General features: G+C 39.8%; 1 protein-coding gene across 1 annotated transcript in view; it reads right to left on the bottom strand.

Annotated features, from left to right (window-relative positions):
• STON2 (stonin 2) overlaps positions 1 to 15,099 on the bottom strand; it is a 64,136-nt gene that overhangs the window by 44,774 nt on the left and 4,263 nt on the right. Inside the window, exons 3-4 of the mRNA XM_085317589.1 lie at positions 14,413 to 14,667; positions 7,538 to 7,735 (exon numbers count right to left, since the gene is read on the bottom strand). Of these exons, the coding sequence (XP_085173715.1) occupies positions 7,538 to 7,735; positions 14,413 to 14,667 (453 nt within the window). The remainder of the gene's footprint in view (positions 1 to 7,537; positions 7,736 to 14,412; positions 14,668 to 15,099) is intronic.

Here is a 15,099-nt window from a genome sequence, read left to right as displayed (position 1 = left end):
GGACTAGTTAGGTCTCAGTGCAGCATCAATCTGGAACAGCGCTGAACGATCGCTGTATTGCAATAGCGCTGTTTTTACCTCCTGCCAGGGATAYAGCTGCATGCTGCTAGGAACAGAATGCAAAAGGCAAAGTAATGCTGTTGAAGATTGCTATCAACGTTTTCCAGTTCCATGTAGTGCCAAAGAGCTTGATGCTGGGAGATGCTTTGGTGTTCTTCACTCCCAATGGCTTAATTAAGCTCAGAAGCAATATAGTATCCTGCAGAACTGATCCAAACAAATAGTTTTTCTTCATTCAACATGGCAATTACAGTTAGCCATTGCACATAGGTATTCAGTTTTCAATTAAGTTTCAAATTGTCCTGCCCAGCTTCAAAATCTCCTAATGAACTAGTACTGCTTATCACATAGGCATGTGGCTCTCCACACTGCATYAGAGAGCAACTGGGGCCAAAGTAAACACAGTGGCTGAGGAATCACAGCATTATAAACACAGATGGAGAGCTTCACACTACCTACCTCACCTCACTGACATGAGATAAATTACAAAGCATCTACCCAGAGCTATTATCTTGGGACGGTACCTACATGAAGGGGGATCAGCAGTTCAGTCCCATGACTGAGGCTGCAATTCTGTTCACTTTCCTTGCAACAGCTCTGACTGCATACAAACATCAATGGATAGGAAATTCATAAAGGGCGTCATGTAGACTCAGCACTTAGTTGCTTTATAACAACATATATAATCCTGTTACCAATCCACAGTCACTGTGGCCTGCACTTCAGAGTAGCAGTAAAGAAAAAACTCCAATTCCTAGCATCTAAATGAAGAGATGCTCCCTTAGCTGTTTGCAGCAGAAGGCCAATGACACATACAAGATTAGAACAGACTCTACCTTGACAGGCAGGCAAGAAAACACTCACTAATAGCACAATGATATGCAACTTTTTTTATTCCTTTTTTTAATTGAAACATTCCTACACAATGCTGAAAACAAGACCCAGCTCTTCCATGCTGTCACTTTATCTTCTTGCACTTTGCCTCTTCTCTGTCTTAGACCTGGCATTTTCAGGGATGTAGAGATGCAAAAGAGGCTTGACTAAATCATAAAAGTAAGCAGGATCCAACCCAGCCTGGTAGGAATTAGTATGTGCAGACTCAAACTCTTTCTCCTATCTTCCCTCTTCCTATGAAAGCCATGTTATATCCCTCTCCACCTGCATCCCAAAATTCCTCATCATTTCTGTGGGGAAAGCAAGCATMCTGCAGCTTCTTTAATTATTCTTTCTTGGTAGGCAGGGATGTGGAGAACATAAGTAATCAGAGTTATTTTCTAGGGCATCAGTGAAGCAGATATGGAACCTTCTGACACTAGGAAACTAGCTCTAGCCCCAGCTGAGGTCACAATAGCTGGCAGGGCTGAACTGGGATCACGAAGATCTCAATTCTGTTTTAATTATTATCAGTAAGACGAGGACAGTCTTTAAAAATAAAACCATTGAGTTGCATGCTAAAACTCCTAGAAATTTGAAGAACTAGAGACAGCTGAAGAAGGGGRAAATATTTTGCTGAAGTTGACATTTATCAGAAAAAAGTATTATTGAGATATTTGCTCATGATATGCTAGATCTCAAACTGAAGTTATGGGTTTGGTGCAGAAATATCTGGGTGAGGTTCTTTGGCTTGAGCTATGCAGAGGGCCAGTCTAAATAATGATAATGATATCATCTTCTGACTTAAAGTCTATGAATCAGTTGTCCACAGACCAAGCCTATTCAGTAATTCTCTCTATTGAACAGATCAAAATAAACTTTTGCTTTTTGCTGTGCCTTTTCTTTCCTCATCCTAACATTTTCCCCATTGCCCTGATAGATTTCTTACGTCTTTACCTCCTGCCATAAGGAAGAATGAAGACAGTGACTCAATTTCTCTTGCTTGTTCACTATTTTTATCTACAATCTTCAGCCTGCTTCAGACAGCCATCAGACTGTAAAGCAAAGACTAGTCATACCTCACACACAGCACACCTGTGAGTCACAGTCTCCTCCAGGGCAAAAAATGATAACGATTCAACACTGCTGCAGAGAATATTGGGATATTTTAGATGTTTTAAAGCATCCATAAAAGTGTTAAAGAGGAAGTTAGAACTGATTTCCAGATCCACAGTCCTGATTTGGGATCAGAACTTCTCTACTCTTATGAGCTATCTAGACCAAGTTTTCCAGTTCTGTCCCACATATACATTATTACTCAAGAAGCTGGAAATGTCTTGTCTGGAAAAAAATATGGAACTAAATTATTCAAGTAAAAGCTCTTCAAGCAAATAAAATGGCCCACAGAACTTTGAAAATAAAAAAACACCCTCAATCCAACAAGGGTATCAAATACCTGAACTGTCAGTCCTTAGCGGTTATTGGATGTGGAGGAGGAGAATACTGTCTCCAGCACTGAATTTGGCCCTTGTAGATTGTATTTGCGTTAAGAACACATTTTGGATACTCTTTGCTCATCATACTCTAGAAATCCTCTGCCCCTTCAGCACAGGATTAGCTGTTCGTGTGTAGTTTCTCCAGCTGGCTTTGGCTGGCTCTCCTGTACAGACCTTTTCCCATGATTTGAACTTAAAATACCTGAACAAGTTGGCTAATAGTTACACAGTTAAAACCAGAGTGCAGCCTTTTCTAGGGTGGAAGGAAGCAGCCAATAGCATATGCTATTTTCCCTCTTGCTTGCTAATTACTGTTGGACATCTTCAAAGCTTGTAACAATTAATGTAGCCCATTTTTGACATTCAGTGCAAACATATCATACAGCTGTATAAACTGTTCTTGATTAMAGTTTTTTGATTAAAACCTACAGAATAACATTCTTGCAATCATCATATCAGGATGCTGTATCTAGCTGACTAACATCACATAAAGAGTGTTTGAAAAAGAATTATTGCAGAATGGGGGGGGGGGTGAAGCTAGTACTTGCCCCCATAGTCTGTCAGCCTGTCAGTATCATCACCTCCAAGTTTTAAAAATGAAGAAGCAGAACCTCCTCAAACCACACAATCTATTTCAAAAATAACAAAATTCTGAAAGTTAATTTTCTTTTTGGGGTTTGAGCCATTAGGGGTCACACATGCAACCTTGTATCTCCAAACATGCAGATGTTTTCAGAAAATAACAACATAGTGATTCCCTCATAATCCCAATAGTCCCAAAGCATTAGAAGAATGCCAAACAGCGCAACTTGTCAGCGAATAGAAATATCAACACCAAACATTGTGTAGCAGCAGCTCTAAGATACAAATCAGAACAGAAACAGAACTGGCTACTAACCACCAAAAATATATCAGAGAATTTATATCTACAAGGCTAACCAGCATTTTACTTATATATATATATGTATGAATATAATTATTTTATTTAGTATATTATATATAGTCTATATTTAACTTTTATTTATAAATTATTATTGAGATGAACACTGAAACACAGAATCTAAGTCAAGCTGTGTAAGAGAGATCACTGTGCTAATGTGAAACATTTAGCTGTGAGATGTTTGTGTGAAATCTCAGAACAGAACCCAGTTCTTTCAGATCTGGAATCTTGACTAAAGGATTGTCTCTCCCTTGCTCTCCTCACATGTAGATATTCAGCCTTTTTTGATAATGGAGACAGGCATTTGCTCCAGAATAAATAAATACTTCTATTGTATCAGTAACAGAGATGTTCTACATTACTTATCTGTCAGACTGCAGTCCAAATACCAAAAGCTCCTGCTTCTGTGCATGCTCACTGATACAAGTTAAACAATGCAGCAATGCAYAGTAGGAAGCTCTGAGGCAATGGGCCACTTAGCAGCACCCAATACAGCTTCATAAGCACTGCGAAGCCACAGCTGGGTGGGGTTGTAAAGTGCTTGTTGCTATAACCATATAAACATGTCCATGTTACATGCTTAAGCATTCTGCATGCAGGAGAAATGCAAGATAGTTTGAGATTTTGGTACAATGTCTCTTCTGTGTTACAAACAGACAAAGCAAAGGCAAATTTAAAGGCAATAGAAATTCTCTGTGGCCAAAACAACTAGTGCTTAACCACTGAGCAGAATTTTTCACTCTCTTACTGTCAATGTTTTTCTAGTATGAAACAGTATTAGACCTGAGCTAGTCTTAATGTTCTAATTCTCTACCATCACCAAAYAGATCAAAATTTAATTTGTTTTTCTTGACTTTTACCAGTAAATTGAATCTTTTTTTTTTCTTTTTAACTCAAGCTTGAGCTTGGCATCAACATGTTGGTTAACAAGAGCTTGTAAACAGGCCAGTGTATACAGAGGAAATGAAAGCACATTAAGTCCAAGACGACATCAACCTATAAGTTTGCCATGAAATCAAATACAAAAGGGAATTTCTCTCTTTGTGGAAAAAATGTTATTTCATGTTCTTGATGCAGTCTTCAACCTCCCCTACAGACTGAGGCAACCAACCTTTTGAGAAAAGAAATGTGAATCAACAAGGAAGAAAGAAGTTCAAATGTCTGAAGCAAGTCAAGTTTGAGTAACCGAATTTCTGTGGAGGGACAGAGAAGGTGCATATGCAGAGAGAGAAAAAAAAAAGGTCACCCATTTTGTTCAGTTGTTCACTCTGAAGGTAGGATGAAGGTTGAGTGAACAACAGAAAAGCAGCCAGAACTGTACAACAGATGCACAGCCACCAGGCCCTCAGCTTCATCACCTTCGTAAACCATGCCTGATGCCAGTGGGCAATTCAGGAACTGGGTGGGCTACAAGCCATCCTGTGAACTGGAACAAATAGTTCTTTGTTTACATTACCCTTCTGCAAACTGCACATCTGGTGGTAAGAAGACTCAATTTATTTCTTACCTCCAGTTCCAGTACCACTAAGACAATGTATAGCTTGTATTTTAGCTAAAGACACAGACTTGCCTGGTCTGGAGAGGTGTCTGAAAGGATCCAGGAAACTACAGGCCACTCAACCTCACCTCCATCCCCGGAAAGGTGATGGAACAGCTCATCCTGGATGTCATCTCCAGACATGTGGAGGAAAAGAAGATGAGGAGGAGTAGTCAGCATGGATTCATCAAGGGGAAAATCATGCTTAACCAATCTGATAGCCTTCTATGATGGAATGACTGGCTGAGGAGATGAGGGGAGAGCAGTGGATGTTGTGTACCTTGACTTCAGCAAGGCTTCTCCCATAACATCCTCCTAGGTAAGCTCAGGAAGTGTGGGTTAGACGAGTGGACAGTGAGGTGGATTCAGAATTGACTGAAAGGCAGAGCTCAGAGGGTTGTCATCAGTGGTGTAGAGTCTAGTTGGAAGCCTGTAGCAGTGTCCCCAGGGCTCAGTACTGGGTCCCATCCTGTTCAACTTTTTCATCAATGACCTGGATGAAGGGACAGAGTGCTTCCTCAGCAAGTATGCTGATGATACCAAGCTGGGAGGAGTGGCTGACACACCTGAGGGCTGTGCTGCCATTCAGAGAGACCTGGACAGGCTGGAGAGGTGGGCGGAGAGGAACCTCGTGAGGTTCAACAAKGGCAAGKGCAGGGGCCTGCTCCTAGGGAGAAATAACCCCTTGCACCAGTACAGGCTGGGYGCTGACCTGCTGGAAAGCAGCTCTGYAGAGAAGGACCTGGGAGTCCTGGTGGACAAGTTAACCATGAGGCAGCAATGTGTCCTTGTGGCCAAGAAGGCCACTGGTATCCTGGGGTGCATTAGGAAGRRTGTTGMCATCAGGTYGAGGAACGTGATCCTGCCACTCTATTCAGCCCTGGTGAGGCCACATCTGGAGTCCTGTGTCCAGTTCTGGGCTCCCCAGTACAAGAGAGCTACTGGAGAGAGTCCAGCATAGGGCTATAAAGATGATTAGAGGACCAGAGCATCTGTCTTAGGCAGAAAGGTTTCAAGAGCTGTGCCTGTTTAGCTTGGAGAAGAGAGGACAGAGAGGATCTTATCAATGTCTACAAATATCTTAAAGGAGAGTGTCAAGAGGATGGGGCTGGACTCTCTTCAGTGGTGCTGAGCAACAGGACAAGAGGCAACRCGCACAAACTGAAACACAGGAAGTTCCACCTGAATATGAGGAGGAATTTCTTRACTGTTGAGAGTGACAGAGCACTGGAACAGTTTGCCTAGAGAGGTTATAGAGTCTCCTTCTCTGAAACTCAAAACTCTCCTGGATGTGACCCTGTCTACCATGTACTAGGTGACCCTGCTTGAACAGGGGGGCTGGACTAGATGATCTCCAGAGGTYCCTTCCAACCTCAACTGTTTTGTGATTCTGTAAAAAACTAGCAGACGGACATGTGACAGCTGTCTTATTTAAAGAAATATCTACTTGTCCAAAGTAATAAACATTTCTCTTCAAATCCTTTGTCCTAAGGTACCTGGCCAGAACCTACTATGTTACTGTTTATGAACTTGCCTGATGTTCAACCTAACCTCACTGAACCATCAGGCAAATACCCTTTTCAGCTGATTGTACTCCTCCTCCTGTCCTCCTCATGAAAGGCACTTATGACCTCAGTGAGGCTTACAATGTCCATTCTCTCAAAAAAGTTCTTATTTTACAAACACTGCTACATTCACCATCCGAGAGCAATTATCAATTATTAATTTCTTCATATGTCTGCCCTATCATGTCACCAACAAATCAGTTTTCATCAACAGACTGGTTAGCCAATGACCTTCCTCAGACTGGGGTAGGCAGCTTCCAAGTACTATAGGTTTTTACTTCCAGAGTGGCTTGATTTTTCATTTTGTACCCTGATGCTGCAGGGTAAGGGTAAGGTTCCTCATGTGCTATGGAAGTCTGCTTTGTCACGTGGGTGCTTTGGTCATCCCAGCTCTGWGTGACACTAATTCTACCACTCTGCTATATTTCTCCTGCTCCAGAAATTCTGGACTACAAATGAAGCACAGGGAGCTACAATGCCATGCAATAAATTCCTYCACACTCACAACACCATCTGGCATGAATAGATCTCTACAAGGCCAGGTGACCCTTAAAGGATCAAAAATCTGYTACTGAACCACCCTCTGCCATCTCCTACACTCTCTCTTATTCTACAGTAACAATGCAGGTAGAGTGGAAAGAGCATATCCACAGCACTGGATGTGTAGCTTGGCACTTGATTAAACAGACAGAAGCATGCAGAGCTGGAACTGCCTCAACCAAACACATCGGTAATCTAAGAACATTTCTGCCCAGAAGTTTAGGATGGGCAGCCAAATACTCCTACAATATACTGAGAATCAGTTCCAAGATCAGCTTCAGCTAATATGGCACACAGAAAACAGAAATACTCCAGCATTTCACTCGGGTAATTCCAGCAGTAGGTATGCAGTTGCATTTACTTTTACTCTAGGAGTTTGCAAATATCAAAGGTGTGTTAAAACCACGTGTGCTTACCAGGGAGGGAATTGTCCAACTAATCTGTCAATTTGTTTGTGGATCCAAGATGAGTGATTCTGACTATTATCAAAAAGACAGAGACATAAGTTTAAAACCTTCCTTCYTACCAGCTGAATCTGCTGCAGATGTTCCACCACTCGTCAAGTCCTCAGTATTGATCGACTGCAGATCTGTGTAGGAAGGAGCAACGCTTGGGCTGCTAGCGTCTTCAGAGTTGGTTGTCCAGCTGCTCTCTGAGACATGGGCTCGTTTCTCAGAAGAGTCAGAGGAGGGGGAAGTCCAGCTGGGTGCTCTTGATGGAGACACTGCATGCAGAAAAGAAACAGGCATCAGTGATGGACTTAACAGAGGAATTCTGCATAAGTGGAAGACTGCAACTATTCTAAAGATATTCTCTGTCATCGTACTGAGACTCTGTAAACATAGATTCCATATCCACAGAAACAGTTATTTTAGAAGAAACATACAGTAATTTAACTAGCAACTGCCACTTACCCTCCACTGCATGAAATCAGAACCACTCAGCTATCTGCCTTGGATCTCACACTGCTGACAACTACAGCTTTTCAGAGCAGGAAGATTCCGTGTTTTTGCCATTACTAACGTGATCTGAATATCTGTATTGTGCAACACAGTTAGGTTCTTATATCATAGATTTTTATAAAGCAGCTTTATTATATAAATTAAGCATTCCCCATCTGTGCCATCCACTCAAATATAGTAGTCATCTTAGGAAGGCTTAACACAGGAGTAATAGTACAAAAATAAAATGAAATTGACCTACTGATGCGAACTAAAAATGGCTTTTATTTCTGAACTGGTGCAGATGTAGGATAGAGCACCCCAATACGAATAAACTGCATGAAATTTCTGCTCACTTTGGGCCAAAAATTTTGCCTACTCACTGGCTAAACTTAAGTGACAAAAAGCAACTCTTGCCTAACCATCATCCAGAACTGATAAAGCAATTGTACACATCTCTAAATTTCTATTGTATACTCTTTGACCACATTATCACTTGACTGTTACAAGCAATGAGTGATTCTAGTGAGGTAGTAAAAAAAAAGACAAAAAAAATTTCCCGAATTAAGGAATGCTGTATTTGTAGAGACCAATTCTAATTTAATCTCAACATAATAACTGTTTTTTAAACTAGTGTATCTGTGTTTCTCCTCTAAACCCACAAACATCTCAATGCATCCCAAATCTTGCATTTATGGAGTAACCTGTGATACAGAGGTTCTTTKCTCAGCACATAAAAATATCCAACTCTTATTAGATTGCCTGATACTTTGGAAGATAATGGCAAATTAATGAGGATTTATCTCTATCTACTCATAGTTTAACTGAAAGAGTGTGATGGGCCTTCATCTCATTATGGAAACATATCCACCTTGCTATATGCATAGAGGGACTACGCAAACAGTGCTCCCTGCCTTACCAGTTTAGAAGTGTAAATTTATTTTATTTAGTTATGCTGCTACCCTCAGGTAAGTAGACATTAATCTATTTCTATTTGCACAGCTGTGACCAATGTACTGAGCTGCTTTTAAGTAGAGTCATCCCTAAGGATGAGGAACTGAAAGTTAGGTGAGTCCTTATTATGTATGGTGACAACTGTGGAGTGATGAGACCAAAACCCCACCTTTTTCCCCAGTAATTTTGCACTGTGTTGTGYTTAGCGTTGTAAAAGATATAATGCCTACAGAGAAATGATGACAAGCATATGACTATAATCTGTCAGTTCCTCCCTCAGCACTTTTAATAAAYGTGGCATGAAGTATCTGAAAAGTCAGCCTTAAAACTTCACCTGAAATTTCTTTGGCAGATAGAATGTTTTATTTGACATGGAAGATGGGCTCAGTTTTTGAGCTTCTCATAGGAACCAGTGGCAAGAGCTAAGTTTCTCCAAATATGCTTTGTACTTGTCCCCTATAGTAAATCATTGTTCTAGGTTCCTCAGTGCTGAAATTCAGAATWAGTAAAAGTAAATTTTGCCTCATGTCAAATAACTACCACCAATCTCAAAAAACAAGCTGAAGCAAACATATACACATATTTAAGCTTCTCTTTAGGTATTCCTGCTGCTTTCCAGCCTCTTAAAATTGCAGCAACAGAATTCCTAAATGAGGGAGTTTTTTCCTAGTATTTTAGAACTTAACCTCTAATGTCACCACATGTAAAGTCAAGGCCTTTCAGTTGCAGGAATTCTCAGAAATCTGTTTGTGTTGAACAGCCAATTCCAGAGTTGTCCCCAAAACAGAAATCCTGTAACTTGCATAGATACTGCAAATCAACTCATTGTTTTCCAAATTGAAAAAGTATTTCTCTCCACTTGCATTTTATTTTATTTTATTGATGCATTTGTTCATGGAACATTGGATTGGTTTTTAATATGCAGATTGATCTTTAAGCATTCATTCATTTTGGTGTTTTGGGGACCTATTCCTTGTTTCCCACACTGAATTCCAATAGACCTTTTTATCATCAGCATTGCTTCCTTTCCTTTCCTACCACATAGCACTTCAGATATTTCTGATTTTAGGACAGCACCACAGTTTGGCTAGTTTTCACTTACTGAGTTCTTGTATGGCATATACTTCCTATCTGCAGACAGAACAGCACAAAACAGTTAAACTGATATTTTTGCCTTACTGTGGGATAGTCTCCCAAGGGACATGGTATGAGTCCAAGTTACTTGAGCCATTTAAAACTAGACAAAGCTCTTGGGAAAGAGGGAGGTGGAACAGATGATGTAATAGATCTTGCCCTGCTCTAATTTTGGTGCTTTGCTGAATACCTCATTGAATTCAAGACCACAGCTAACGCTAGTAGAATATTAGATTTCTAAATGAAGGCCCATTGTATAACAAATGCAAATGTTATGTTACCTCTTGRCTGCAATTATTTACAGATTGTGTAACATTCCTGATAGGAACATTTAAGCAATTTTAAAAACCTCATTTTTCATTTGTGCAACATCAATTTAGGCTAGCCTGATAATAACTAAGAGAAAAATCAAATTTCTTCTTTTTCCATGAAAAGGAGAATCGGGAAAAGGATATCCAAATGCATCATTTCTGTGACTAAATGTATCTATGGCCTTGATTAAGAGTTACAGGTTCCCAGGGAGAAATCCATATCATTTAGCAGCTGTCAGTCATCRGCTGATAAACCTGAAAAGTAGAAATATTTTGAAAGAAAGATTTTTGCTAGCATTTACTCTGGCTGGATTTGGTAGAATTAAGGGTTTACAAGAATGTTCTGAGTAAAGATAACTTCCATGAGGCTCAAAATGTGTGTCTCATTTCTGCGCTTCACTCTTCAACCTCTCTTCTTACCTTCCAAATTCTTTGTCCATGTTTTCAGCCCTATCTCTGGCTATCAATCCCATTGATTTCTGCTTTTCCAATAAGGTCTCCACTTTCCCCAGTAAAACAAAGGCTTGCTTTTCTTGTAAACATATTTCCTACAGGATAACCAGTACATGGGATTCACTTTTTTAAAGTATCATTTTTTTAGATTATGATCATTTTCCAGGGAATCTGTGCAAAAATATTGTAGCCTTCAAGTCTGAAGGAGACAATATTTCTCTCTTCTAGAGTTTGTTCTCTCTGTTCTTAAGACATTCTGGAAATACYATTTTGCAAGCCATTTTCAAAACATGTTTTCAGGCAGCCTGGTCATCAGTCTGGGTAATTGTCTAGTCAGCTCTGCAGCTGCTTCAGTGTGGAAGGACACATAGGCCATTTCCAGTGTTGGAGCCTTGACAGGAACATGGCTAGGGTGCTGAGTCTTCAGGACATTGCTCTTTACAGCTGGCTACACAGAAAATAGATTTCAAATATTTCTTCCTTCTCTCTCCAATGCATCTGCTGATACTTGGCATTTTCACTCTTCCTCCATAATTAACTATTTGCTATTGTTCTTACGTGGGCTGTTTTCCACTGAAAATGAGTAACGCTGTCACCACAGGCTTTCCACAGAGCATGTCAGTGTATGGTGGTTGTAATAAAAAAATCTCTGGCTTTGTGGCTGACCACAGAGGAAAGATGTGACCTGCAAATTAATTGAAAACAACAAGGCCRAAGTTTATCCTACTTCTTGCTGTCAAAAGCCCCCCAGGGTAGACAGCCMGAGACAAAGCCCTGTCATTCACTCTGCTCTGTGACCTGCCCTTTACAGGCTATCAGCTGCACTTTTTCTGGCCATTTATAAGATGGGCTCTAGAATAGGCATAGGATTAGCCCACAAATAAGTCTTCTAAAGTAAAYGATATTCACATCACTGCATTTTAGAAGTCTCCTTAGTTATATAGCTAATAGAGAGGAAATAGCCTCCCATGCAAGTATTTTACAGCCTAACAAAGCAAGGCTCCTGATCTGATTTGCTAGAGGACACAGCCTTCTCAGATGCCAGAAGTTACAGAGTATGGATGTCCCCCCTGGGGCACATCTGGTGGCACAGATCACTCTACCCCTCATTCATAGATCACTTGCCCACACAGGGCAAGAAAGGATGTCTTCTTAAAATGCTAGTGCTTTTGAAATGTCTTCTTTGTCTTCCCTGATCAGTTACTTTGGATATCCAAAAAGTTTTGCCTACAACCTGGTCTCCCATGTGACTGCAAGAACACAAACTAAGGCACTACTTTTGCTGAGCATGGACCATTCAGACTAAGCCACCYTTTAAGAAAAGGAATGAAGTAATAGACTGTGGAATGAGTTTTATGAAAGCCTTTTTGTTATGTTTGTTTAGCTTCATAAAAAAATACACTTTTTCTTGTTTAAGAAGCAAGTGCACTTAATGTTTTCCAGTCAACAAGAAGACCAAAAGCTTAGTAATGAAATATGGTGTAATAAGCAACCAACAGCACCATACAAAAGTGTGTGCCTCTATGAACCTCTCTGAACAAGAGCACGAACTCTTGTTCATATCATTTTCACAAGAAACAATTTTACCTAATCACGGAACTAACTAGTAGAGAGGTAGTACACCTCACATTTGCAGTTTTACAATTATGAGTACTAGTCCTTCTCTCCTTGTCACAGGGATCAGTATTTATAACTAAGAGAATAGCCAACAAATAAATATAAAGATGAGACAGTCTTATGCAGAGCTTAAGATAAAAATTTATGTTGCAGGATTCACCCACCTTCCTCTGCACAAAGCTCTAACCACAGTCTCATTCGAACTAGCCTGTAGCACCTATAAAAAAAAAGTAGAAGGAAAACAAAAAGCCCAAACCCAACCCAAACCTGCCAACTCAAGTTTTCTAATAGATATATTATTGATATCACAGGGAGYATTTAGACAGACTCAGTAAACAGTAAAACTGTAGCTCTTTAAACTACTTTAAATAGCTATAAGTGACGAAATGAAATTATTATGTGAAGTTCAATCTGAACATGCAAAAAGCAAACATACTTTTCCTTTGGTTGATTTTTCCAGAGTATCCTATGAGAAATAATAATAATAAAAAAAATCTTTACTTGAGACACATCTGGAAGAGCTGGATGAATATATTTCAAACAAATGGAACAAAATGACCAAAATTGCCCTTATCAGTGAACTAACCATTTGCTGAGAAAAATGAGCYCAATTAAAATTTTCAATTCTTCATATGAACACTGTGCACAAAGAAAAGCTAGAAGCTTATATAACCATATCTGTCAATATAAGCTGAAGATGTAACCCAAAGGCTTTGTATACATATCTAAAGTAAATCCAAAAGAACTTTTACAGTGGAACAAAAGCACATGCAATCTTGGAGTTAGAGTCAGCTTCTGCTATCTTTGTAATTCTCAAGCTACTAAATCATATTATCAATAGGCAGCAAAAATACTGATGTAAATTAGCATACTCGTTCTTGGTCTAAGCACATAATTTTCTTCCATTTATTTTGCCAGAAAGCTATCATCAAACACTACCAGAACTTCTGCCATACTAAGAATGTCAGTATGATATACATGTGGAGCATGGAACAGATACCAGTGATTCATGCTACCAGAGTTYTCTGGTGGAAATTTATTCCAAGTCTGGAAGAGCCTCATGTGCCCTGTTAGGAGCTCAGACTTGGCCCAAGTGGTAAGAGTCTTCAGCTATTCTTGAAAGACAATCAGCCTCCATAAACCCATTTTTTTTCCTCTACTTTCCCATTCATGCATACTGTGGAACTGTCCTATCACTTCCTGCAATCATGTTTTTTCATTTTCTCTGCCATGATAGAAGCTAGCTTGCAGAGCACTGAATTCCTGGATCATCAACACAACAGCCCCTGGAAATGCATTGGAATCTGCAGAGTTTTTCCTAGTGTTTCCCCAGTTTTGTTCTCTGGTTCTGTTTGGATAGCACAGACTAGAAATCTTTAATAGCAAGAGCTGCATCACCACTCTGGACAGACACTTAGCCCACAATAGTAACACAGGAAGAAACCCTACAAGGCTACCTTCTCTCCTGACATGGCCTACTACCAAGCTTTGGAACTCTGCCAGAAGCAATGTGGGGACTATGATGAATTTAAAAAAAGGAAACAACCACAAAGTAAATAGTGAACGGTGTTCTCTCAGTTCCAGGTTACAGAAGTGAAAATGGCTCAGAATTTCTCAGATGACTGTTCATACAAAAAAACAAGAAATCTCACTACTAAGAACATTAGTACGCTCTTTCTCCATGAATGCACCTGTTGGCAGTCTCAAAAGACAAGACATAGGTTGAATGAATCACAGAACCCTTTTGTTTTGTTTACAAAAAGACAAGACATTGGGTCTATACCGCTGTTCAATCCACTGACTAGTGTTAGTTCAACTCAGAACTAAATTATGAGCCCTTTTTGGAGCTCTCATAATATTAACTGTGTTAAAATACAATGCAAACTAACCAAATTCAATCTTTGGAAATCAAAGAGCAAGGAAAAAGTTTTCCAGGCCCTCACTATATTCTGTTGCATTAATGGAATAGTATTCTTCTGTGTGTGCCTTACTTGCTTGTGGGTGGGTTGGTGAAGCACTGGTCCATGGCACATCTTCAAACTGAACCCAAGCACTGATAGATGATGACAGATCAGCTCTGGGAGACACATGGTTCCCAAGCACAGCAGAATCCACCTTGGGCTTCTCAACTGCATCATTCAGATCGTTGTGGAAGAGGTCCTGAAATTCTCCATTCACCTTATGGTTCTCTTCTGAGGAGGTGTCTGAGGAAGAAAAATATTTTTCCAGAGGCTCCTCAGTGCTACCTAAAATAAAGACAGAATGGAGAGATGGTAGCAATTGTCATTACTTCATTTCTTTTGCTGAAGTCTCTAAAATTTGCCATGTAGGTGCAAAGTTTCCCACCACCTAATGTAGACTTTAATCTAACAGTGGGCTTAGGTTTGCACTTGATAATAACTGAAACATCRTTTCTGGTCCTTTGGACATTGTCCTTTACAAGCAATTACAGAGCTAAGGCCTATAATGGAGCTATTTTTTTTAAAAAAATACTTCACATAAGGATAGCATTTTACCTTTTTTTGCCCAAATTCTCCTACTACATAGGGGCAGCAGGAGATAATTAAATCTCTTCTCATATTGCTTCCTCTAAGAAGGCAGGCTCTGTGATGCTAAGTATATGACAGTATTTGATCTGATTTAAATAAAGTAGATTTTAAAAGATAAAAAAAAAAAAA

This window comes from Rhea americana, unplaced genomic scaffold, assembly GCF_003343005.1.
Source record: "Rhea americana isolate MKP2758 unplaced genomic scaffold, rheAme1 scaffold_5, whole genome shotgun sequence".
Taxonomy (NCBI): Eukaryota; Metazoa; Chordata; class Aves; order Rheiformes; family Rheidae; genus Rhea; species Rhea americana.
This window is presented reverse-complemented; position numbering and strand designations above follow the sequence as displayed.